Source organism: Pseudorca crassidens, chromosome 20, assembly GCF_039906515.1.
Source record: "Pseudorca crassidens isolate mPseCra1 chromosome 20, mPseCra1.hap1, whole genome shotgun sequence".
In the NCBI taxonomy this organism is placed as follows: Eukaryota; Metazoa; Chordata; class Mammalia; order Artiodactyla; family Delphinidae; genus Pseudorca; species Pseudorca crassidens.
Window position 1 is genome coordinate 4,751,469 of NC_090315.1, and position 25,388 is coordinate 4,776,856.

General features: G+C 56.0%; 1 protein-coding gene across 6 annotated transcripts; it reads right to left on the reverse strand.

Moving 5' to 3' along the window:
• Window positions 1-374: 374 nt before the first annotated feature.
• On the reverse strand, window positions 375-25,309 carry SSC5D (scavenger receptor cysteine rich family member with 5 domains). Of its 6 annotated transcripts, none has more exons than XM_067718940.1 (14): window positions 24,441-25,309; window positions 23,961-23,987; window positions 23,330-23,638; window positions 22,513-22,632; window positions 22,210-22,323; window positions 21,556-21,864; window positions 19,435-19,752; window positions 19,037-19,213; window positions 16,147-16,464; window positions 13,376-13,948; window positions 12,979-13,293; window positions 12,654-12,821; window positions 5,379-5,543; window positions 375-2,280 (listed from the first exon to the last, which is right to left on the reverse strand). In XM_067718940.1, the coding sequence occupies exons 1-14, from the start codon at window positions 24,850-24,852 to the stop codon at window positions 458-460; spliced, it is 5,148 nt and encodes a 1,715-aa protein (XP_067575041.1). In that variant the 5' UTR covers window positions 24,853-25,309; the 3' UTR covers window positions 375-457. The 6 variants fall into 6 exon arrangements, with proteins under 6 accessions (XP_067575041.1, XP_067575040.1, XP_067575045.1 ...); XM_067718939.1 differs by having other exon boundaries at window positions 12,979-13,296; XM_067718944.1 differs by having other exon boundaries at window positions 12,979-13,296; window positions 23,961-24,080.
• Between the last annotated feature and the right edge of the window lie 79 nt (window positions 25,310-25,388).

Consider the following 25,388-nt stretch of genomic DNA (forward strand, 5'->3'; position numbering starts at 1 on the left):
TCATTACCATGATCTTCATGACCATCATCATCACCATCATCACCATCATCTCCACCATCATCTCCATCATCACCATCACCACCATTATCATCACCATCACTTTCATCATTATTATCACATTACCATCAGGATAGGCATCACCATGATCTTCATTACCATCACCACCATCATGGTCACCTTCATCACCACCACCATTATCATCATAATCATCCTCACCATCACCATCACCATTCTCATCTTCACCATCAAAACCACCAACATACTCATCACCACTATCACCATTGTCCTCACCATCCTCACCACCTCACATGGTGCCTGTTGTATTCACAAACAGATCTTGTGATTCCACCTCCTCTAGTCCCCCAGAAACATCATTCACATTTTGTTTTTAATTAGATACTTTGGTTTTCCTATTTGGGTTTGGGAGTGTCTTAAGTCCCTCAGACCCCAGATGAGGTCACACATCTCCCCGCAGAGGCCTTTCTTCCTCCTCTGGGGTAGTAGTGGTTGGTGCAGGTGTGCTGGGGGGCCAGGCCACCTCTGCCAGTCTCTTTACAACCTCACCCAGCTGCCCCAGACCCTGGGCAGCCTCCACCAGCTGGGTCAACCCCAGTCCCAGGGCGTGGCGCTCCTGCTGGTCCCGCTCCAGAGCCTGTGTCAGCCTCTGTAGCTGGCTACCCACATCCCTCACAGCGGCCACCAGCTCTACCAGGGCAGGCGGATCACAAGCCATGACCCTTACAGGTGGCACTGGGGCTTCACATGGGCCAAGGGGGCCAGGGCTCTGACCAGGAGTTGGCCCTAGGGTGAGGCGGTCAGGGGCAGGTTGATCCAAGGGGGGGGCCATAGGGGACAGGTGGAGGTCAGGGGTCACAGTGGGGTCAGAGGCTGAGTGTGGAGTCTGGGTAGGTGGAGAGGTTACTTTGGGGCTCGGGCTTGTGGGTGGTTTGAAGTTCTCAGTGGACAGTGTGTCTACGCTGGGGGCTGGAGAGGGCCTGCAGGGGCTGGACTCAGTTGCTGGACAGGGCTCTAGGCTCCACATCTGGGACGTGGAGGGGTGAGGGGCCCCTGTGAAGGTCAACCGGGGGTGTGGGCTGGGCTTGACTGTTGGTGCTGAAGAGGGAAAGGGAAGTTCTGTTCCCAAGGAAGTTAGAAGGGACTTGGCAGTGACCATAGGGGTTGAGGTGGGGTGAGGAGTCATGGTGGGGTAAGCAGTGGTGGTGAGGTGAGGGGTCGTGGCAGGGTAAGGGGTTGTGATGGGTTGAGCACTGGTGATGGGAGGAGGGGTTGTGGTGGGTTGCGGGGTCGTGGTGGGGTGAGGGGTTGTGGTTGAGTAAGGGGTTGTGATAGGTTGAGCACTGGTGATGGGAGGAGGGGCTGTGGTGGGGTGAGGGGTTGAGGTAGAGTGAGGGGTGGGGGTGGGGTAAGGGGTGGCGGTGGTGTGAGAGGTCATGGTGGGATAAGGGGCTGTGGTGGGGTGAGAGGTCGTGGTGGGATAAGGGGTCGTGGTGGGTTGAGGGGTTGTGGTTGAGTAAGGGGTTGTGATAGGTTGAGCAGTGGTGATGGGAGGAGGGGTCGTGGTGGGGTGAGAGGTTGTGGTAGAGTGAGGGGTGGGGGTGGGGTAAGGGGTGGCAGTGGGGTGAGAGGTCATGGTGGGATAAGGGGTTGTGGTGGGGTGAGAGGTCTTAGAGTGAGGGGTCGTGGTGGGGTAAAGGGTGGTAGTGGGGTGAGAGGTCGTGGTAGGGTGAGAGGTCATGGTGGAGTGAGGGATGGTAGTGGGGTGAGGACTTGTGGAAGGGTCTGGGAAACTAGAAGGTTCTGGAGTTGCGCTGGGGTATGGAGATGTGTCCCAGACTGGGGTTGTGTCAGACTCTGGTGTCAGCTCTGAGGTAGGGGAAAGGCGGGTCACCACCGCCGGTGCAGAGGGGTCAGAGGTCAGTTCTTTGGGCATGGTGGGTGGTGGAGTGGGTGAAAGCCCAGGGGTCAGCGCTGGAAACACGGTGGCATCAGGGGTGGACAAGGTAAGGCCAGGGGTTGTCAAGGTGTGGTGAGAGTTCATCCAGGAGGCCGGGTCTGGGCTGGGCGGCAAAGTGGCGGGAGGGTCAGAGGTCACCTCCGGCGTTGAAGCTGCTGTGGGGATGAGCTGCGGCGCGGAGTCAGAGGTCAGGACAGGGCCCGGGGGCCCCGGCGAGGCGGAGGGAGCTGGGGAAGTGGTGGGGGGAGCAGTCCTGGCCGCTGTGGGCCGCAGCCGTCGCTCGGGCCACGGTTTCCTCAGTGAACCTGTTGGAGGAAAGACGGCCGGCGGAGGTCAGTCTGCTCCGCCCATCCCGCGGCATGGTCCGCCTCCTAGGGGTGGGCTGACCAATGGGAAGGCAGAAAGCTTTGTGACGTCATGGGTCGCCGGCAGACTTCATCCGCCCTAGTGCCCCACCTCCACGCTTCCTCCATGTCTCCAGGCGCCACCTGGCGTCCTCCCCTCTGGGAGATGCGGAGATGGGCGGCAGGGGGGAGGTGGGATGTGGAGGGGTACCTGGGATGCAAGAGGGGGCCGAAAGGGATGCAAGAGGGGGCCGAAAGGGGGGCCTGGGATGAAGGGAGATAAAGAGGGAGAGGGGAGTGGGAGACGGTGCATAGCATGAGGGGGAATCTGAAGGGTAATCTCAGTAATCAAGACAAATCTCTTTATGCCATATTTTTAAACAATCAAAATTAATACAAAAGATCTACAATGAACAAAAAGTCAAAATTTTAATCCAAGACAGGATCCGACCTACCTCACTGGAATCCCCCCTAAAACTGGCTCTGTCAGATCCTGGTGAGGTAGGTCAGATCCTGACTCTAGTTAAAATTTTATTTAGTTCATCGTGGATTGTTTTTGCATTCATTTGTTTTTTAACCTATGGTATTAAGATCTTATTTATCTTCATTACTAAGTGTTTGGAATGCCCCCAAATTTTAGGCCCGAGTAAAATGAGAAGGCTTACCCTCTTCCAGGCCCTGCTTCCAGGTAAATGTGAATTTTAAGCACTTTTTACAGATGAGAGAAATAAGGCCAAGAGGGTAAGTAACTTGCCCGAGGTCACACACAGTTTGAAAGTTCCAGGGACAAGATCTGAACCCAAGTCCTTTACATACAGAGCCTAGGCCATTAAGTATCACTTTCTCAGTCATGGAAATGTTCGGTGCTGTCCAATATGGTAGCCACTGGTCACCTGTGGCTTCTGAGCAGTCGAAATGTAGCTAGTTCAACTAAGGAATGAATGAATGTTTCCTTTTTCAATTTTCTTTTTTTTACCTTTGAATGGGTTTCTTTTTTTAAATTTTTTAAATTGAAGTATAGTTGATTTACAATGTTGTGTTAGTTTCAGGTGTACAGCTGAGTGATTCAGATATATATACATACACACACACATATATACATATTCTGTTTCAGACTCTTTTCCCTTATAGATTATTAGAAAATATTGAGTATATTCCATGTACTATACAGTAGGTCCTTCCTTTTCCAAATTTTTGATTCACTTAAATTTAAATAGCCACCTGTGTCAGTAGCTACCATATTGAACAGCACAGCTCAACAGAATTCCACTTTTCTGCAGGGTCTTTGAGGTGCGTCGTGTCCCCCTGCAGGGTCAGAGGAGCAGTTAAGTAAAGGGCTTGGCCTCCAGCCAGGCTGCCTGGATTTAAACCCCAGCTCCATTACGTCCTAGCTGGGTAATCATGGGCAAGTTACTTACCTGCCTTGAATCTCAGTTTCTTCCCCATTTGTAAACCATAGACATCCACATACCTCCCTTGTAGAGTAATCATGAGGATTCAGAGATCGTGTGTGTGCAGGGCACTTACACAATGCCTAGCACATGATAAGCATTCTCATGATCATTTATACTGCCATAGTCATTGATGTCTGTGCCTCAATTTCTCTTATCAGTGAAATGGGAACAATTATAGCACTTACATCATTCATGAAGGGCTCATGTGGCTGCTACGAGGATTAACACATATAAATATGTTGAAGCATAATACATATAAAGTGCATAAAATAGTGCCTGACACATGGTATATTGCTTGATAAATGTTAACTGTGCCTAGTTATTATTTCAAGAATCTCAGCTTAGTTCGATAGAACAGGGACTCAGTAACCTAGAGTGGTATTGATTTTTAATTTTTCAGACCCAAGGTGCAGAGAGCTAAGCTACTCATACCCCACTGTATGTTGTCATTAATAGTCCCTGCGATGTCTTCTCTTGTTTCATTTTACTTTTTCTCCTCTTTAACCCCAATCTCCATCCCCTCGTCCTCTCCCATAGGTACCTCCACTCTAGTGTGTTTCACATATGGCCTTAAACATATGTGTGATCTTAAACAATACGGAATGCATAGATGTGTTTATGTTAATATATAAGTGTATCTGTATTTCTGTGTTTGTGCTTTTAATTTCTGCAAATAATATGCTGCTGGAAATCTCATTCTGTTTGACCTTCCCCTCAGTATTATGTTTTTCATACCTATCCATGTTGCTGTGTATATAGCTCGTCATTGCTTTAGCTATTGCATAAAATTCCATCACGTGTAACCATTGCATTTCTCTTCCTTGTTACCCTGCTGTTGGACACTTAATTTGCCTCCAATTCCCTAATACATCCTCACACATATTCCCTTATAAGCCTGTGCAAGAATTTCTCTGGAATATAGATCTAGGAGCAGGATTGCTGGGTAATAACATATAATCATATTTAATTTCACTAAACACCACTAGGTTGTGTTTATCGAATTGCTACAGCCAGTGGGGATGCCTGTCTCCCCACACCCTCACCTACACTTGGTATTATCTACCTTTCAAATTTTTTTCCATGCTCGTCATTGTTTTAATTTGAATTTTCTGATTCATGATGAATGTGAGCACTTCCAGATATACTCGTTGGGCATTTGGGCTTCCTCTTCTGCAAATCACCTGTTTGTATCTTTTGCCCATTCTCTTATAGGATTTCCTATCATTTTCTTATTTGTCAGAGTGACTTACATGGTATAGGTTAGGGTTTCTCACCCTTGGCCCTGTTGACATCTGGGGCTGGATGATTCTTTGCTGTGGGGGATACCTTGTGCACCAGAGGATGTGTAACAACATCCCTGGCCTCTACCCACCAGGTACCAGTAGCCTCCCTGCTCCCAGTCATGACAACCCAAAATGTCTTCAGATGTTGCCAGTTGCCCCCAGTTGAAGACCACTGGTACAGATAATAACCCGTTGTCTCAGGATATATTTCTGCCTGGTCTTTCTAGGGTGAGAGTTGGGTCACCATGGGGAAATCTGGAGTCCACCTCTCCATCCCACCACACAAACACCCTGGCCCCCTCGCCCCAGCCACATGCCTCACCTGTATCCCCACGGACCCTTGGAACTAGAGAGGGATGGCCTGGGCTCCTGATGGTGCCAGCGGTGCCAGAGGGTCCAGGTATGCCTGCGGTGGGGGTCCCCTTGGCTGGGACCTCTCCTGAAGGTGTATCCCACGTCCAGGAAGGCTCATAACCATCCTCGCCACCTTGAGAGATATGGGGAGAACTGAGTAATAACAGTGTTGTGAAGATTTCTTTCCAAGATGCTGGGTTTTAGGAGGACTCCATCAAGAACACAAACTGAAGCTGGCTTCCTGTTAAAATGTCAGCCCACCAAGTGCAGGCGTACTCCCTGGGTCCGTGTGTACTCCAAATGTACTCTAAGATATGGCCACATTCTCATTCGTGATCCATTAGTGTGTGATCGATGAGATTTTTTAATTAAAATATACATCGAAAAAAAGGAAGCAGCATTGCAGAGTTACAGCCCTTGCGAGGCCCAGTCACATCCCTTCCCTTTGTCAGAGAAGCCTTTAGTTAATAGTTCCCAAGCATGCCTTTACACCTGAGCTATACACGTGGGACTCCCTAATGCTATATTGTTTCCACATGTGTTAGCTTCCTACAACTAGAAAGACTGCACATATACATATATACAGCAAACACCTTCTCACAGCCTGCTTTTTGGCTGCGTTCCTTCCTAGCTGGCTGAGCAAGTCACTTCACTTCTCCACGACTCTGTTTCCTCACCTGTACGAAGGGTATCGTGATGGCACCTACTCCATGGGGTCACAGGGCTGGCCAGTGATAAGCTGTCCTTTCAGTTAAATGCATATAACTCTAGTTCCTTCTTTTTTTTAACCTTGTGTAACATTCTATCGTAGGAACACACAACTGCCGATTTATTTATGCCCCTGTGGACGGGCGGTTCGGTTGTGGCCAATGTTTTGCTGCAGTGGATTCTTCATGAGTGGGAATTGGTCAACTCCTAATTGTGGGACTGCCGTGCAGAAGGCATCTCTCTAGATGTTGTCAAACTGCCCACCTTTATCCCTCATCCTTGCCGCTGAGAGACATTTTAAATTTTTGGCAATCTCATGGGGAGCTGGTGGGCAAAGAAGCTGCAGTTTCCCTACAGATGACCAAACTGAAGCCCAGAGACGGCAAGGAATTTTCCTAAGGCCACACAGCTAAGGAGCAGCACTGGGTTTCAGACCCAGCAGGTCTATCTGCTTCTGAGCGGCAACATCTTCCCTCTGGGGGTAGATCTCCTGGGTCGCACCTCACTCCTTCCCTGTTGAGCTTTTATTTAGAATTTGATTCCAAGGTCACTCCCTGCTTCCCCTTGAGGAAGTTACACCCTGCTCTGTGCTTCCTGGGTTCTTCAGAGCTAATTCTATCACAGGCTTCTTCCCAGTCTCCGTGGCTGGAGTGGTTATGAGTGTGAATTCTGCAGTTTGAATCCAAGCTCTGCCCTACGCTGTCCTGATCTCTCTGGACCTCAATTTCCCTACCTATAAAATGGGGACAAGGATAGTACTCATATCATAATGTTCCACGTGGAGGAGATGAGTTAAACCATGGTATGCACTTTGGGGACTTCCCTGGTGGTCTAGTGGTTAGGACTCTGCACTTTCACTGCAGGGGGCCTGGGTCCGATCCCTGGTCGGGGAACTAAGATCCCACAGGCCACACGTTGCGGCCAAAAACAAACAAACACGGGATGCACTTAGATGGTGCCTGGCACACGGAGATTATTCAATGAATATTAGCTATTATTGATGCTCTTATTACCATGCAACCTCTAAATGTAATCTGGCATTTTAATTTTTTTTGCGGTACGCGGGCCTCTCACTGCTGTGGCCTCTCCCGCTGCGGAGCACAGGCTCCGGATGCGCAGGCTCAGCACCCACGGCTCACGGGCCCAACCGCTCTGCGGCATGTGGGATCTTCCCAGACCGGGGCACGAACCCGTGTCCCCTGCATCGGCAGGCGAACTCTCAACCACTGCGCCACCAGGGAAGCCTATAATCTGGCATTTAATCTTGGATGCCCTCCCCTCTGCGCAGCCATGACATACAGCGATATCCCGAGTCCATGAGTCATCCCACCTCCCCACTGGGTGTGGAAACTCCATTAGACATGGCTGTCCATCTGCATAGCCTCATCCATTCCCGCAGCTGCAAATTCCCTCCTCCCAGGCACTCCTTGGAGCTCCAGGATTGCATATCTCATATCTCCACTTGGATGTGTCGAACGCATCACTAATGGAGCTCTTAAGATCCCCACTCTGGATCCTGTGCACCCACCCCGCAGCGTTCCCTGGTCCAGTAAAAGGCGGGTCCCCATCCCCTACGTCACTCTCTCTCCTCAACCCTCGCACCCAACGCATCACTCGAACCTACCAGCTCAACCCCCGGAATGTAGCTTGAACACCTGCACTTCTCTCAGTCTCCACTGCCACCCTTGTTGAGGCCACCGTCATGTCTGCATGGACCTTCTGGTCTCCCTGCATGCACTCTTACACCTACATCCACCCCCCTGCGGCATCCTGAGCGAATGCTTTGAAAATACACATGTGGGGGACTTCCCTGGCGGTCCAGTGGTTAGGACTTTGCTCTTCCACTGCAGGGGGCATGGGTGTGATCCCTGGTCAGAGAACAAAGATCCCACATGCCACAAGGCGCGCCCCCCCACCCCCCCAAAAAAGAAAGAAAATACACATGTGATCACATCCTCCATAACTTAAAGTGCTTAAAATGCCAAGGGTTTCTGCACATAGAATAAAACCCAGACACGGGCCTCATCCCCGATCACTCTCCCCCTGCCTGGCTCACTCCACTCCTGCCAGGCCAGCATTCTTGCCCGTCTCCCAAGGTCCCACCACAGGGCCTTTGCACATGCTGCTCCCTCTGTCTGGAAGGCTCCTTTAGCTCCCTCCAGGCTCCCCATCACAGCAGATGTCTTTACAATGGACCACAGACCTCACCTCCTGCCATCATCCCCATCAACCACTTCACTTCCGCCCCACTGACCTTACTGCTGTTTCCTGAACCAGCTAAGCACACGCCCATCTCAGGGCCTTTGCATGTGCTGTCCGCTCTCTACAGAACACTCTCCAAACAGATATCTGCATGGCTTCCCCCCTCTCCTTCTTGAGGTTGTCACTTAAATGGCACTTTCTTAGTAAGTCATCTCTTGATCATCCTATTTTAAATTATAACACTTAGCCCTCCCTTCCCCCTCCCTTGCTGTGCTCATCACTGCTATGTTCCCAGGGGTTAGTACTCATGCCTGCCACACAGCAAACATTTCAGACATGAATTAATGTCTGCGTCTCCAAATTCCATCATCCAGGAAGCCTCAAGAAATTTTGCTTCAGTGAAATGGAAAGTGAGAATTCAACCTTCATAAGCTTCCAGCTTCATCTCCTGTACACTCTCTCCAGACTTACACAGCGGTCTCTCACTGGTTCATTCATTCATTCATTCATTCAACAAGTATGTAAAAAGTCTCTACTAAGTCTCTACAACATAGATCCCGTGGTAGACAGAATAACGCTCCCCAAAGATGTCCAAGCCCTAATCCCCAGAACCTGTGAATATGTTACCTTTCCTGGCAAAAGGGACTTTGCAGATATGATTATGGCTTCAGAACTTGAAATGAAGAGATTATCCTATGTTAATCCAAGTGGACCCAATCTAATCACACAAATCCTTAAAATGAGAGAATCTAACCCGGCTGTAGTGACAAAGATGTAAAGACAAAAGAAGGACCAGAGAGATAGATGCAGCATTGCTGGCTTTGAAAATGGAGGAAGGGGCCATGCGCTAAGGAATGGAGGGGCCTCTAGAAGCTAGAAAAGGCATGGGAACGATCCTCCCCTCAAGCCTCAGAAGGAACACAGCCCTGCCCTGCTGACACTTTGATTCTAGCCAGTGATACCCATGTGGGACTTCTGATCTCCAGACCTGCAAAATAATAAGCGTGTGTTGTCTAAGCCCCTAATGTGTGGCCGTGTTATGGCAACAACAGAAACTGACATAGCCAAATACAAGACAGCTAAAAGTCTAGCAGAGACGACGTGCCCTAAACAGGCAATGCAATTTTCTCAACTCCAGCCTCTGCTCCTCTGAGAATCCCCTTCCTCCTGGTGTCTGCTGGTGAAAATGACGCCATCTCTTCTGCGAGGTCTTTCCCAATTGCTCTACTAGAAATAATCACTCCGTCCCTGGGATCCTGCAGCTGTTGCTCATTTACAGTAAATAACTTTTAACAACCAATGTTTTGCGGTTTTAAATGATTTCACACACATTTTGCTCATTGGATTGGGACCTGAGGTCACCCAGCTCGTTGTTCTAATCCCAGAGCAGCCACAGCTGGAACCCAGCGAGCTGTACTACAGAATTCACTCTTGCAATGACTTCAGTTATTCCAGAATCTTTTCCAATCCAACAAGCAAACTGTGCGTGAAATCGTTTAAAATGGATCTCAATAATGGCTCCTAAGTTAAAGTTTAATTTCTCTGAGCCTCATGTTCCCCGCACCTGAAACACAGGGGCAACACCAGGACCTATGTCACCCAGTTGGAATCATGCGAGCCTGGCACAGTGAGCTCTCCTTGACTCTTTCCAGGGTCCTTGGAGCTCCGGTTTTCGTTTTTTTCCGGAGGAAGAAACTGAGGTTCAAAGAAGCAGTCATTTTTTTCAAGGCCACCTTGCTAACGAGGATAGGAATTCCTGTCTGTCGTTTCCCCTCTCCCCACGCCACCCCGCACCTCCCTCCAAGTCTTCCCATTACTAAGGTTGTACACGTTACCCCTGAGATTTCCATCGTGCAATTCCTAGTTCTGTATTTATTTGTGCCTCGCGCCCAGCATCGGACCTCTCCGCCACGAGGGGTCGCTACGGGATAAGGGAGGTGGCGCCGGGCTGCAGAGAACAAAGCTCAGAAATCCTGGCCACACTGCCAGGTGAGGAGCATCACCTCTGGAAACTGAGCCCTAACTCACAGCTCACGTGCCCCCCACCCCAAATCTCCGTACCTCCAATGCCTGCTCCGCGCCCCCCTACCCTCCCCGCCGGAACGAGACCAGACCGAGGCAGACGCCACTCTGTGAGGTCACCGCCCTCTTCACCCGCTTTTATTGCCGCGGCGTGGGCCAGCCGGCCAATCAGGAGGCGCACCGCGCCTGTAACGTCACAAGGCGCGGGGCGATTGAAGTCTGCCCTGCCCGCCCCTCCATCCGAGGCCCCGCCCCTCTCGCAGAGGCCCTCGGAGTGCGCATGCGTGCTGAGCGTGTGAAAAACGCGGGAAAAGGTGCGAGGGGCGGGGTCCTGCGGACATGGAGCAGAAGCGGCGACACCTGGGGGGAGAGAGCGGTCGTCGCGGGGGGACGGGGTCGGCAGAGCCGGGGGAAGAAGCCGCCACGCGGGAAATGGTAGGATGGAGAGTCAGCGAGAAGGATGAGGAGACGGAGGAAAAGCTGAGGGGAGAACCGACCCTGGGTGGGGGGGAGGTTGAGTGGGAAACGCAGCGGAGGGCGCGATGGTGAGAGTGAAAGAAAAAGGAAGACTCAAGGGAAAGGAAGAGAAACTGGCCGTGAAAAACAGGGAGAAACAGCGGTGACGGGGTGTGGACTTGGAGAAAAAATGAGAAAGATGGTGAGAGAGGCTGACGAGGCATAGAGACGAGGAGGGGCAGAGAAAGAGAAAGAAAAAAGAGACTCGGAGCTGAAAAGATAAACCGACCGTGAAAAATAGTGAGAAGCAGGGCTTCCCTGGTGGTGCAGTGGTTGAGAGTCCGCCTGCCGATGCAGGGGACACGGGTTCGTGCCCCGGTCCGGGAAGATCCCACATGCCGCGGAGCGGCTGGGCCCGTGAGCCGTGGCCGCTGAGCCTGCGCGTCCGGAGCCTGTGCTCCGCAAGCCATGGCCGCTGAGCCTGCGCGTCCGGAGCCTGTGCTCCGCAACGGGAGAGGCCACGACAGTGAGAGGCCCGCGTACCGCAAAAAAAAAAAAAAATAAAAAAAAAAATAGTGAGAAACAGAGACAATGAGCGTGAGAAACTGAAAATGTAAATAAAAAGAGGAGGACACAGGAGAAGAGATGAAGAGAAACTGGCCATGAAGTACAGTGAGAAATAGATACGGGTTGGGGGTGGGGGAGTGAGAAATGGAAAATGAAAGAAAAAAGAGCCAGACGCAGAGGGGAAAAGATAAAGAGAAGTTGACTGTGGGGAAATAAAGAGAGAAATAGAAATGATGCGAGTATGAACTTGATAAGGAAAGAAAAAAAATTAGAAAGGTGATGAGAAAGAAATGGGCGGTGAAAAAAAAGTGTTTGAGATGAGGAGGGTGAGAAATTGAAAGGGAAAAATAAATAAATAAAAATTTTTAAATAAAATTAAAAAGTAAAATAAATTCCTTTGGGACATCCCTGGTGGGTCTGGTGGTTAAGACTCTGCGCTTCCACTGCAGGGGGCGCGGGTTCATCCCTAGTCAGGGAACTAAGATTGCCTGTGCCACACAGGCGAGGCCAAAAAGAGAGAGAGAGAGAGAGAGAATGTGAGAAACAGGACCAGAGGGTGATCAAGAGAGACCCTGCGCACGGATAGGACAGAGATCTCTCACACACACACACACAATGAGGAAGGTAGAGAAATGGGCAACATCTGAGGGGGGTCAAGGCCCCGGGGGTCAAGGTCAAGGCCCCTGGCAGCAGAGATGGAAGGAGGGAAGCAGGTGACAGCGAGACAGAGGCGGAGGGGCAGAGAGGGACAGAGCTGAGGGGCTGGAGGCTGCTCCCACTGGCCAGAGGAAGGGGGTCCGGCTGAGGACAGAGCCCTCGACCTGGATGTCCCCACCCCGCCTCTGAGCCATAGCCCGACCCTGACCAGAGCGTGAGCTGGGAGAACAGGTTTGAGGGGCTGGGGTGGGGAGACAACGTGGTGACAGGGTGGGCCTCGGCTGTGAGGTCTGGGGGGATTTCCGTCGAGGCTCCGGATCGAGGGGCACAGGCTCCCAAGGCCCCGGCTGGTTTACAGGAGGACTGCGGGCCGGGGCTTTGCTGAGCCTGGTCGGATTCTCCGCAAATCACACCGCAGGGCGTGGGGATGGGTCTCCTTTAGGCTCTGGAGGACAGCGCTACTGCTGAGTCCAGGAAGGGAATGTTCTTAGAGTCTCTGGAGCCCAGGAAAACCTGTCTGGGGTCTCTGAGACCCAGGCCAGCTCATTTAGGAGGATCTTTCTGGAAGCCCGGCAGGGAGGTGCACAGAGGTTTATGGAGGGCCCCTCCCCACCCCGGCCATGCCCCTCACCTGTGCTTGGAAGGCGCCTCGTCGTTGGGGAGGGGGCCCCTGTGCTCCCAGCCGTGCCCCAGGGGAGAGCGTGTGCAGGCACCGCTGCCGCGGTGGTCCCCTTGGCCAGGTCCTCTCCTGAGGTGGGGTCCCAGGTCCAGGGGGGATAGTCTTCTTCATCTGCATAGCCTTGGGAGAAATTGGGGAAGGGGACAGCCCCGACCCGGCTCAGAGGTCCTTGCTGTTGCTCCGAAGTCCCCTTCCCGAATCTCCTGGAGTGACTCTGGGTCCCCACCCCCATGCCACCCTGACTCCTTGGCCACTGAGCCCCCGCCCCCCGCCGTACCAGTGCAGGTGAGCCCCACGTCCTCCTCGTGGTCACAGTTGTGCTGTCCCCACGCCCTAGCGGGGCAGTCGCTCAGCGAGGCCTCACTTCCCTTGCAGCCCACGTCATCCAGCCAGATGGGCCCGGTGCCAGGGCCGTAGTGGGTTTTGCCCACTCGGGGCCTAACCCTTCCGCAGCCCAGCTCCCAGCAGGCCACCATGCCATCCCGCAGGTCCCAGCTGTCATCACACACTGTCCCCCAGCGTCCAGCGTGCCATACCTCCAGCCGTCCGGCGCACCGGTTGGGCCCATCAGCCAGACGAACCCGGAACAGGCCTGCTGGTAGACAGCCCAGATCAGGAGGGGTCAGCAGGGGTTAGGAGGGGTCAGCCTCACCCTCCACGTTCCTTCCTCTCACCTGATGCCCCAGTGGGGGAGGGGGCTGGGTCTTTGGAGGACTCTGGAGTACCTACTCCTGGGATCTCGGCCAATGGCTCCATGGTGGCCTCAGAGATCAGTTCTCGGGGGCCCTGGGTGGTCGGTGTTGCCAGGGTCTTAGAGGTCCGTTCCCGGGGGACCCGGGGAGTCCGCCTTTCGGTGGTGTGTGAGGTCAGCCTGTGAGGGTCCTCCGTGGTCAGCCTGGTGGTAAACGCGGAGGTCGGTCTTCGGGAGGCCTCAGTGGTCGGAGTGGTGGTGGTCAGTGAGGTCAGTTCTGGGGGACTCTGGGTGCCCGTGGCCCTGGAGTGCTTAGTGGTTGGTATCACGGCGGGCTGAGTGGTCGGTCTCTTTGCGTTTTTGGTCACCCACTTCTTTGTGCTTTTGGGTATCTTCCCTGGGGCCTTGGTGGTGGTTTTCTCAGGAACGCTGGGGGTCCGCCTTGCAGAGGGCTTGGTGGCCAGCTCCCCCGGGAGCCAGGCGTCTGGATCTCTACCCAGGCCAGGGATCCAGCTCCAACTGAAGGGGTCTGAGATGGAGTCCAGGCCGGGGGTCCCTGGCAGACAGGAGGGGAGGACAGGGGAGACAGCAGACACCGTGATTGTCCTTCTCTCTCATCTCCCCCTACAGACAACCACCAAGTTCCCATGCATTCATTCACATCATAGACGTTTACAAAGCATCTCCTACGAGCCAGGCCCTGTGCCAGACCTGGGCATACGGTGGCCAGCCACAGCCGGCACCATCCCACCTCTGGGCACTTACAATCATGATGTGACTGCCCCCCTTCACCCCGTCACACTGACCCATCCTCTCCATCTGCCCAGCCACTGCCTGGCTTCCTGTACCCTCTGACTGGTCTTCCCCCACACCCCGTGTGTGGGGGGAAGCTCTCACCGCCCCACCAGGATGGTACCAGGCCACTGCCCAGCTCAAAACCCTTCTGTGGCTCCCGTGGCCCTCAGGAGGGGAGGGAAAGGGGAAAGTGCCTTAGCTTCAGGCAGAATGGTTGACTCCATCCTCCCAGCTGCCACGGCTCACCTTACATCTTTCTGATCAGCACAGGGAAGGCGGCAGACACCATGGGCAATGCCAAGGGTTACTGATGCAGGATAAGGGTTAATCTTGTCCAAAGAAAGGTTTGGCCCTTTGCCCCTGGCTGCCGGGGGGAAGGGGGAAGCTCCAAGCCCTTTCAACGTCCTGCCTGGTAAGAGTGTGTTGTTTCCCTGTGGGGCCAGGGCCACCTAAATCATCTCTGCTAACACTGTGACTTAACGGGCCACCAGTGGGCCACCAGCCACATCTCATGACTGCGCTCCTATAAACACTCTGACGCCAAGGCTGGGAGATCGTCCCTGGTTGGCAATACTTCACGTGAGTTGTCCTGCGTCGTCGCTGGGAGAATTAAGTGAGGAAGCTCCACAAGGGTCTCTCCTGGACCCAGCCCCCCATGCCTCTTCCCTCAACTGACTTTTTAAATTTTTGGCTGCGTTGGGTCTTCGTTGCTGCGCTCGGGCTTTCTCTAGTTGCAGCGAGCAGGCGCTACTGTTCGTTGCGGTGCGCGGGCTTCTCATTGCGGTGGCTTCTCTTCTGGCACAGCACGGGCTGTAGGCATGTGGGCTTCAGTAATTGTGGCTCGCGGGCTCAGCAGTTGTGGAGCGCGGGCTTAGCTGCTCCACAGCATGTGGGATCTTCCCGGACCAGGGATTGAACCCGTGTCCCCTGCATTGGCAGGCAGATTCCTAATCACTGTGCCACCAGGGAAGTCCTGATATGGACCATTTTAAAAGTCTTTTTGCGGTACGCGGGCCTCTCACTGTTGTGGCCTCTCCCGTTGCAGAGAGCACAGGCTCCGGACGCGCAGGCTCAGTGGCCATGGCTCACGGGCCCAGCCGCTCCGCGGCACGTGGGATCTTCCCGGACCGGGGCGCGAACCCGGGTCCCCTGCATCGGCAGGCGGACTCTCAACCACTGCGCCACCAGGGAAGCCCAAAAGTCTTTACTGAATTTGTTACAACATTGCTTCTGTCTTATGTTTTGGTTTTTTGCCTGCGAGGCGTGTGGGATCTTAGCTCCCCGACCAGGGATTGAACCTGCACCCTATGCATTGGAAGGCGAAGTCTTAACCACTGGACCGCGAGACAGCTTTTCTGATTGTGAATCCTTCTAGAAAACTATGGAACCCGAGGGTGGTCTTGGGGACCTCCCAAATGATAATGTGTCACACGGGTTTCCAGCGATTTGTCGGGGCGTCTCTTTCTCACAGTGAACTGTGAGCCTCTCAAAGGCCAGGGTTGCGTTCGTTGCATTCTGAGGACCCAATACCTAGCTCAGTGTCTGGCGCTGGATAAATAACGGCAAATGAATGAACACGGGCCAAGCCTGAGTCTACTTCAAGTGGCCCTCCCGTCACATGGGCTTCTTGCCGTCTCCCGGTGCCCCATGCCTGCTTCCTTTCCTCTTCCTTTTCAGCTTCCCTCTAGGTGGGAGACTTTCTTGATTCTTGGCGGGAAGAAGAGGAGGAAGAATCCCAGCTGTGCCGCTTAGCTGCTGTGTAATCTCTCTGTGCCTCAGTGTCTTCATCAGTAAAATGGGCATAACATCCACCAATTTGGACGCATCGTGAGGTGTGAATACGGTCACGGGCGGGGGCTTAGGAGGTGGGCGCTCAATCGATGTTAGTGCCAATGTTAGTTCCCGTTCCCTCCTCCAGGAAGCCCTCCCGGAGCCAGCGAATGGCCAGGGCCTCCTTACCAGTGCAGGTAACTCCAACGTCCTCGTTGTGAGCACAGTTGTGCTTCCCCCAGGGAGCGGCAGGGCAGTCAGCGAGGGAAGCCTCGGTCCCCACACACCTCACGTCGTCCAGCCAGATGGGGCCAGCGCCCCAGCCAAAGCGGCCGGCAGCAGGGTCTGGCTGCCGAGGTCCACCGCAGCCCAGCTCCCGGCAGACCACAGCCGAGTCCCGCAGGTCCCAGCTGTCGTCACACACGGTCCCCCAGCGCCCACCGTGCCACACCTCCAGCCGGCCTGAGCACCTGCTGGGCCCGGCCACCAGGCGCAGCTGGGGGGACCCTGGGGTGGGAGAGACCCAAAGAATTCGAGTCAGACCTTCCTCCACCTTCGCTCCATCTTCCTTCCATTCATCCACCCTTCCTTCCCAGCAGCAAGTGTTTATCCAGGCCTGTGCTGTGCCATCGTCTGCATCAGGCACAGGAATAAAGAGTCAGGGATAGGGAATCCCCTGGCGGTCCATGGTTAGGACTCCGCGCTTTCACTGCCGAGGCCCGGGTTCAATCCCTGGTTGGGGAACTAAGATCCCACCAGCCTCGCGGCACGCCAAAAAAAAAGAAAAAAAAGTCAGGGGTAAAGGGTGGTTCCTTGGAAAGCTCAACTCAGAATTGCCATATGATCCAGAAATTCCACTCCTAGGGATATATACACCCAAGATAAGGTGAAGTGGGCATTCAGTCAGATACCTGTACGCAAACATTCACAGCAGCATTATTCACAAGAGCAATAATGTGGAAACAACCCGAGCGTCCATCAATGGACGAATGGGATGGATAAGCAAAATGTTGTCCATCCATACGATGGAATACGATTCAGCCGTTACAAAGAAAGAAATTCTGACACACTCCACAATACGGATGAACTTGGAGAACATTATGCTCTGTGAAATAAGCCAGACACAAAAGGTCCAATACTATACGATTCCATTTACACGCAGTGCCTGGCTGGCAAATTCACAGAGACAGAAAATCCAATGCTGTGTGCCAGGGGCTGGGGAGATGGAGGGGAGGGCAGTGAGTGTTCAATGGGTCTGGGCTCTCTGTTCGGGATGACGAAAAAGCTCTGGAGATGGTGGTGGCGATGGCTGCACAACATGATGAGTGTATTTTTCACGACTAAACTATATGCTTTAAAATGGTTAAAATGGGACTTCCCTGGCAGTCCGATAATTAGGACTCTGCGCTTCCACTGCAGGGGGCGCAGATTTGATCCCGGTCGGGGAAGTAAGATCCGCGTGCCGTGTGGCACAGCCAGAAAAACAAAAAGTTGTTAAAATGGTCAATTTTACGTTGTGTATATTTTACCATGATTTTTAAAAAATAAAGAAAGTGGGCTGTGGAACAAATTGCCCTCATTGGAGTCCTGGCTTTCAGACTTTTTAGCTGCGTGGCCTCGTCTGTAACGTGGAAACCAGACGGTACCTACCCTGCCAGTGGCTGGTAGTTTTACCTGATGAAGGGGCTTGGAACAGCACTGGTCATGTGAGCCAGTGACAGCTGAGTCTATGGCAGCTGTTATCATTATTATTATTATTATTCAGAAAAAGGGAAGCAGGCCTCAGCTAATAGCGATCAAGTTCCCACTTTTTCAGCCTTCGGCAACCTTGAGGAGATGGCTGTATTAATCATGGCTTTTTATTTGCGGTACCTGATGCTTTGACATCTCGGGGCCTTGCTGACACTGGAGGGATTGCTGATTCCCAGAGACAGGAAACCACTGGAGTGTGCCCTTCATATGAAACCAACCCACCCAGAGCCCTCACCCACCACCTCCTGTCAGGCTCACACACTCCAGCCATCATCCACCTGCCCCATCACCCCAGGGCATGTACCCGACAACCAGGAGCAGCGGCTACGCTCCAGAACCCGCCGAAATGATGCAAACCAGCCCATCCGGAGTCATCTCACCCTGCCTTGTCCATTCCTCCCCATGAAGCCACACTCCAGGCTTTGCCCACCGTCGCCCCTCGCTCCCTCTGCCTCCTGCTGGACCCTGGTGCTTCCCGTGTGGCCCTGCGTCATGTGCGGGCTGTGCCCCCTCCTCTTGGGAATTGTGAGAAACCAACTATCTCTGCAGTGACAGTGGTCTCACCTGTTGGCCGCACCACACAGCATGTGAGACCATAGTTCCCCAACCAGGGATCAACCTGTGGCCCCTGAAGTGGAAGCGCAGAGTCTTAACCACTGGACCACCAGGGAAGTCCCTAAAGCCTGTATTTTAAAACAACATCACTGACTAGTTCTTTCGATACTTGCGAGAAGGAGGCGGCCCTGTGAGTTTCAAGACAGCTGGAGCAGAGCATTAGACTAAGCAGGGGCCTTCTGCGTGTGGGGTCCGTCTCCTCCCCTCCACCCTTCCCTCTCCCCGAGACCTCTGAGGCAGTGAAGGAGGCACCTGGGGGCTGTGGGGAGTGGCGGAGGGGCAGGAAACAGAAGCTAAACCTCTACTCGGCGACAAAAAAGAACAAAATAATGCTGTTTGCAGCAACATGGATGGACCTAGAGATTGTCATACTGAGTGAAGTAAGTCAGACACAGAAAGACAAGTATCAGATGATATCACTTATATGTGGAATCTAAAAAAGGGGGTATAAATGAACTTATTTACAAAACAGGAGTAGAGTCACGGATATAGAAAACAAACATGGCTACCAGGAGATAAGGGGAAGGAGGAATAAATCGGGAGCTTGGGATGGACATATACGCGCTACTATACATAAAAGAGGTAATAAGGCCCTACTGTATAGCACAGGGAGCTCTGCTCAGTGCTCTGCAATGGCCTACATGGGAAAAGAATCTTAAAGCAGCAGCAGCTGAGCCCCACATCTGGGGTGCGGGGAGCAGGAGGGACTCACCAGCTTCCGGCCCAGGCTCCTGAGGGGCCGCAGGGGAAGCGGGCGGAGGCGCAATGCCTGCTGTCCGCGCAGCCTGGCTCACCGTGGGGGGCGGGGGCCTGGATGCAGTTTCCCTGGGCCTGGAGCTGCTGCTGCCCACTGCGGGGGCCGCGGGAGGGGCGTATCCCAGAGGCATACCTGGGCCGTGAGAGGGAAGAGGTGACCACCACCCACTGCTGTGCCACAGGCGGTTCCCCACACCGGCCACCCCAGGACCCCCGGTGGAGACTGAGGTTTCACGATGAGCAAGACGTGCGGCAGGTGGGCTGCTGGACGGAGGCAGTGCGGGGCCCTGGGGTACACCTCCGGAAAACACACGAGGCGCCCCAGCTCTGGCCTCTCCCCCAGGGCCCCCTCACCGTCACACACGGCCCCAGCGTCCTCCCGGTGATGACAGTCATGCTGGCCCCAGGGCCGCGCAGGGCAGAAGCGCAAGGCCGTCTCGTTTCCCCGACAGCGAAGATCGTCCAGGAGGATGGGTCCAGCCCCCTCCCCGAAGAAGGCGCCTCCAGGGGCAGCCAGCGCGGCCCCGCAGCCCAGCTCGTGGCAGGCCACAGCGGCGTCCCGTAGGTCCCAGGCATCGTCACACACGGACCCCCAGCGCCCGCTGTGCCACACCTCCAGGCGGCCCGCGCACCCGTGGGGGCCGTCTGCCAGACGCAGCCTGGGGGCCGGGCCTGGACGTGGGGAGAGGGAGAACAGAGAGACGGGAAACTGTGACGGATGAGCAGCTTTAGGCCACGCATGCAGGAAACTGGGATGGACGAGCAGGTACCGAGCTATGCACGCAGGTGACTAGGATGGATGTGCAGGTACAGGCCTCATGCTCAGGTGACTAGGATGGGTGAGCAGGTACAGGCCACCTGCTCGAGTGACTAGGATGGATGTGCAGGTACAGGCCACGTGCTCAGGTGACTAGGATGGATGAGTGGATATAAGCCTCATGCTCAGGTGACTAGGATGGGTGAGCAGGTACAGGCCACATGCTCAGGTGACTAGGATGGATGAGCAGGTACAGGCTATGTGTGGTGTCCCGCTTCACGCCCAAGATGGGGCTGGAAAGCAGCCATTCCATCTTCAGTTTGCAAGTGAGGGACAGACTCTGAGCTGGGAAGTCGCTCTCCAAGAGTTCAACTCTGGTCTATCCACTGCCCCCCATGTCCCTGCTTCCCCAGGGATGAGCCCTGGGGACGCTGGCCCTGATGCCCTCCACCCACCTCCCCAGGCAGGTCCCCACTCCCCAGCTGCCTTCCCCAGCCTGTAAAGCAGGGCTTCTCAGCCTTAGCGCCCCTGACACGGGGGTCAGGGCATTCTCTGCTGTGAGGGGCCATCCTGTGCACAGTAGGATGTCCAGCAGCATCCCTGGGCTCCACCCCCCAGATGCCGGCAGCACCCCCAGTGCCCCACACAGTCATGACAACCAGAAATGTCTCCATATCACCTGGGGAGTGCGGTTGAGAACCACTAGTCTAGATGTTAACCTCTTGTTGGTTTGGGGGTACATTTCTGTTGGGTCTTTGTGGGGTGAGAGTTGGGTGACCTCTGGGGAGTGTGGAGTCCATCTCTCTAGTCTGCAGTCGGTGTCTAGAGAAAAGGACAGGCCAGAGAGGGAGAGATACTCCTGCCTGCATCACCCAGCTGTGAGTGACATGCTCCCTCATGGGGCTGCCCTGAGGAGCAGAGATGTTGGTAAGATACCAAGCCCCCGGGCCCCTCAATGGGGTTCACTTCTTCTCCCCAACAGCTTCTTCTCCCGCTGGAGACTCAACTCACCTCCTGGGAACTGGGCTTCAGAGGCCCCATTTCTGCCCCCATGTGCTTCCCACGGAGGCACCACCATCACTGCCTCTGGTCCACCAATCTGTGCCCCGACCTGTGTCCCCTTGGTCTCCATCCCCACCACACCCTACACGCTAGATACCCAGATCCATCTGTGTAGTGGGACAGACACGGCAGTCAAGTTCTGGGCCATCTGCTTTACATCTCTGAGCTTCTGTCCTGCATCCGTGAAGGGTGGGGCGAGGACATCCACCCAGGAGGCCAGGCAGGTGGGGGTGAGGCCCAGAGCTGGCTCCCAGCTTCCTCTGTAGCTCCCTCTCCCCTTTCCCATCCACCGACTGAAACATTTCCTGCCCCCTGTGCGGGTAGGCGGGCAGGCTCCTCTAGTGGGTGCAGCCCTTGAACTTTCCTACCCCACACCTGTGGGCCACCCCTGCCTCCTAAAAGTCAGGAGAGTGAGAACTGGGTCTGTGCCCGGTGTGGATGGGGCTTAATGAGTGTGAAAAGAAGGAAGGAGGGAGAGAGAGAAGGAAAGGAGGAAGGGAGTAAGGAAGGGAGGGAGGGGGGAGGGAGGGGGGAGGGAGGGAAGAAGAGAGGAAGGGGCGAAGGAAGGGGATTAGAGAGCTCCTTAAAGTTGAGACCTCGGTGAGCGGGGAGGGGGCGTGGCCCTGGGGGAGGGGTCTGGAGAGGCGGGCACATACCGGTGCAGACCAGTCCTGCGTCCTCGCTGTGGTCACAGTTGCTCCGGCCCCAGGGGCTTCGGGGACAGTCCCGCAGGGCCTGCTCCCCGCCTCCGCACCCTACGTCGTCCATCCACACGGGCCCTGCGCCCGGGCCGAACCGGGCCCCGCCGGGGGCGGCCAGCGCACCCCCGCAGCCCAGCTCGCGGCAGGCCACGGCGGCGTCCCGCAGGTCCCAGCCGTCGTCGCACACCGTGCCCCAGCGCCCGCCGTGCCACACCTCCAGGCGGCCGGCGCACCCGTGGGGGCCGGAGACCAGGCGCAGCCGCTCTGGCGGGCGGGCGGGGAGAGGGGCAGTCAGGGGCCTCGTGCGAGGCAGCTGGGGATACGCGGATTCAAGCCGCGGGGGTGGGGTGGGGGGGTGGTCAGTGGCTTGAGATGGGCCTGCCAGCCGCCTGTTAAGGGGAGAGCCAGGATCTGAGCAGGCCAAGGGCCTGGGTCCCGGGAGTGGACACCCGGGTCTCCTGACCGGGTGGGGAGCCTGGGCCTGACTGTGAATCCCCGGGGGATGCAGTGCCCCCGCATACCTGGGGGGGGGTCCCAGTTTGGTCCAGCGGGGCCTAGCGCCTCACCCCATCCAGATTTGTTGCAGAGGGGAGGCCTGCGCGGACTTACCCTGGCGGGGGGCTCCGGCAGTCAGCAAAGGGGCCCTAGTGGACTTGGCGGGCTTGGGCGGCCGGGGGCTCTTCTTCCGGGAGCCGCTCTGGGGGGTCCCGGCTGGGCGGGGGGCTGGGTGAGGAGACAGCAGGGAGGGAGATCGGCAGCTGCACCTCCTGGGGCCGCAGGTCAGTCCCGAGAGTCCCCAGGGGTCCGAAGGGGGCCTTGGCGGGGGCCCTCGGGATTGTGGAGGAGACGGGCCTCTGTCCCTTCTCCCTCACAGCCGAAGCTGGAGACAGGGCACATGTGGGGGGGGCTCACCAGGCATCACCGGGGCCTCCTCAGAGCCGGGGCTCAGCTCCCCAGACAGCCCCGGCCAGGGGTCCCCATCCAGGACTGAAGGTGAGTCGTCCCAATCCCTGGAGTCCGACACACGCTGACCTTCGGGAGAGCAGCGTGTGGCTGGACCGCACTGGCTCTGTTTTGTCAGCCCCATCTCAGGCCTGCGGCCCCGCCCCCTCCCCTCTTTGCCTGGCTGAGCTTTGTCCCACTCACGAGGAACACGCCCAAGCCAGAGAGGTTCCCTATCAACTTTTACCCTTGCCTTCGTCTGATACGAAAACAGGAAGGATGCCTTTTGCTGACATAGAGGATTAATGGTCCATGAGGAATGATGGTCATAAGACCCCCTGGGGGAAGGAAAACATGCTTCTCCCTTGGTACTCAGATTCTGTCTCTAGCCTTGGCCCCTTTAAATCTTCCTGCACGCTTTGCGGTGGTGTGCAGCACAGCTGCAAATAAATGGATCACTGCCCACCAGATCCATCCTGCCTGTATGAGTTCCCCACAGTAAACTTCATAGTTGTTCTTTACTGCTTTCTTTATTGGTCTCAAAGTTCCCCCTCAGTTTGGAAGATATTACTCAATATCCCCGCCATGCGATCCCCAGATGCTATAAAGAGGGCAGGCCCTGAGTGAGGCAGGAACCCTCCAAGGTAGTGGTAAGTCCTGGCTTTGCAGGGGGTGTCAGGGGTGGGGTGTCTGGACTTCTGGATTCTCAGAGTTACTGGACTGAGGACTTGTGTCCCTGGGTCGTCTCTGAAGCAATGTTCCTTGGAGGGGGTCGAGGGCCCCTTACCTGCACAGACGACGCCTGCGTCCTCCTCGTGGGAGCAGATGTGGGCCTTCCAGCCGCGGTGGGGGCAGAGGCCCAGCTGCTGCTCACCGCCCCGGCAGGCCAGCTCGCTCAGCCACACGGGCCCCGCGCCCTCCCCGAAGAAGGCGCCTCCAGGGGCAGCCAGCGCGCCCCCACAGCCCAGCTCGCGGCAGGCCACAGCAGCATCCCTCAGGTCCCAGCCATCGTCGCACACGGTGCCCCAGCGCCCGCCGTGCCACACCTCCAGGCGGCCCGCGCACCCGTGGGGGCCATCGGCCAGACGCAGCCACTCTGGGGAGGACAGAGGAAAGGCTGTGATGTCCTGGAGACCCTGGGGCCAGGGGGAGGGTACGGGCTGGGGGCTGTCCTGCAGGGCATCACCGGGAGGCCAGTGTCCTGGCCGCTAACGGGGAGCCCAACTCCTGGGTACCCAGGGGAGCAGTGGTGCCCCGTAGGAAGCAGGAGGCTGTTGCCCAGGTGGTCCTGGGGGAAGTGGTGCCCGAGGTCACAGGCGGATGGGGGCGAACAGGGTCCCATTGGAGGGTGAGGCTGGGCACGGGGTGGGCCTGCAGCTGAGTGAGGCCAGATGGAAGAAGTGTTTGGGGCCACTTACCAACAGCCTGGATCCCCATCAGAGCCACTGGAAGGGAGGTTGGAGGGGTGGACAGAGTGAGGCCTCATGCCTCTGAACCAGAAACCCCGCCGCTGGGAAGCAGGACTCTGGGTCGAGGGCCTGGCGAGGTTCAGGTCCTTGAGGTGGGCGGGGCCCCAGATGCCTCAGGGCAGGCACCCAGGCCCTTTGCACTCCCCCAGGGGCCTGACTAAAGGTCAAATGATGGGTGACCCCCCACAGGATCAGGGCTGGTGGGGCGGGGGTGGGGGGGTAGGAGGTAGGTCTCTGGGGCTCCTAAGAGGGTAGGACGGGGGTGCCAGAGGCTGGGTCCCTGGGGGATCAGGCAAGGGAGGGCCAGATGTCCTGTATCCCCCAGGCAACAGGGATGAGGCCCCGGAAGTCTGAGGCTCTCCAGTGGGTGAGCTCAGGGGTCAGAGGGTGGGGCCCAGGCCGGAGTCCCCGAGGAGAAGGGTCACTCACCGAGGAGGCAGGCCAAGACCCTCATGTCTGCAGAGTCGGGGCAGGGATGGGGTGAATGGGGAGAGGAGCAGGAGAGGGGAGGAGCTAGCGGCCAAGGGAGGGGGGGAGGGAGGGAGAGAGGGAGGCTCCTGCCAGAGGCGCCCGGGACCTGGGGAGGAGCAGGCAGGGGCTGGACGCTCTGCCAGGAGGAGGAGAGGCTGCTGAGGAGGCAGCAGGGGACGGGAGGGGGGGGCGGGGAGGGGGCTGGCCGGCGGCTGAGGCCTGGGGAGGAGGGCGGTGGCAGGCAGCAGGGAGGGTGTCCAACTGCAAACACCCACTGGGGAGCCGGCCTGGGGGCAGCAGGCTGCAGGGAAGCATCCAGGCAGGGGCGTACGCTGGGGGACAGGGGTGCACGGGTGGGGTGCCCACCCATCTGCCTCCTCTCTTGTCCAGCCAGGGAAGCGTGCTGGGACCAGAGAGCATCAAGGATGGATTCACATCAGATGCCGGGGTTGGGGACCTGGCACAAGTGGGGCTCCCGGTGCAGCAAGAGGGCTTGCAGCCAGACACCAGGAAGAACTTCCTGGATTGGGAAAAGAGACAGAGAAACTCCCCTCTCCATCCCCCCCGGTGGATCTGCACGCAAAAGTCCCCAACCTCCTGTCTGAGGGAGCCGTGGTTGAACTTGTGTGTCTCCCGAGGAAACTGGGGTCAGGGGTTGGGGAACCAAGGGTCAAGGCTTGGGTAGGGGAGGGCGACTACACACACGCACGCACACACACACACACACGCACACACTCTCTCTCTCTCTCTCTCTCTCTCTCTGCACTAAGCAGCTGTGAGGCGGAAAAACTTCGGTAATGGGGAGCCTGAGTCAGAGGGCTGGCAGGGAGCAGGGCTGCCTTGAGCTCATTGCCTCCCCTGCCCCCAGTCCAGCACCCCCGCTGCCAACAATTAATGTCAACCTCG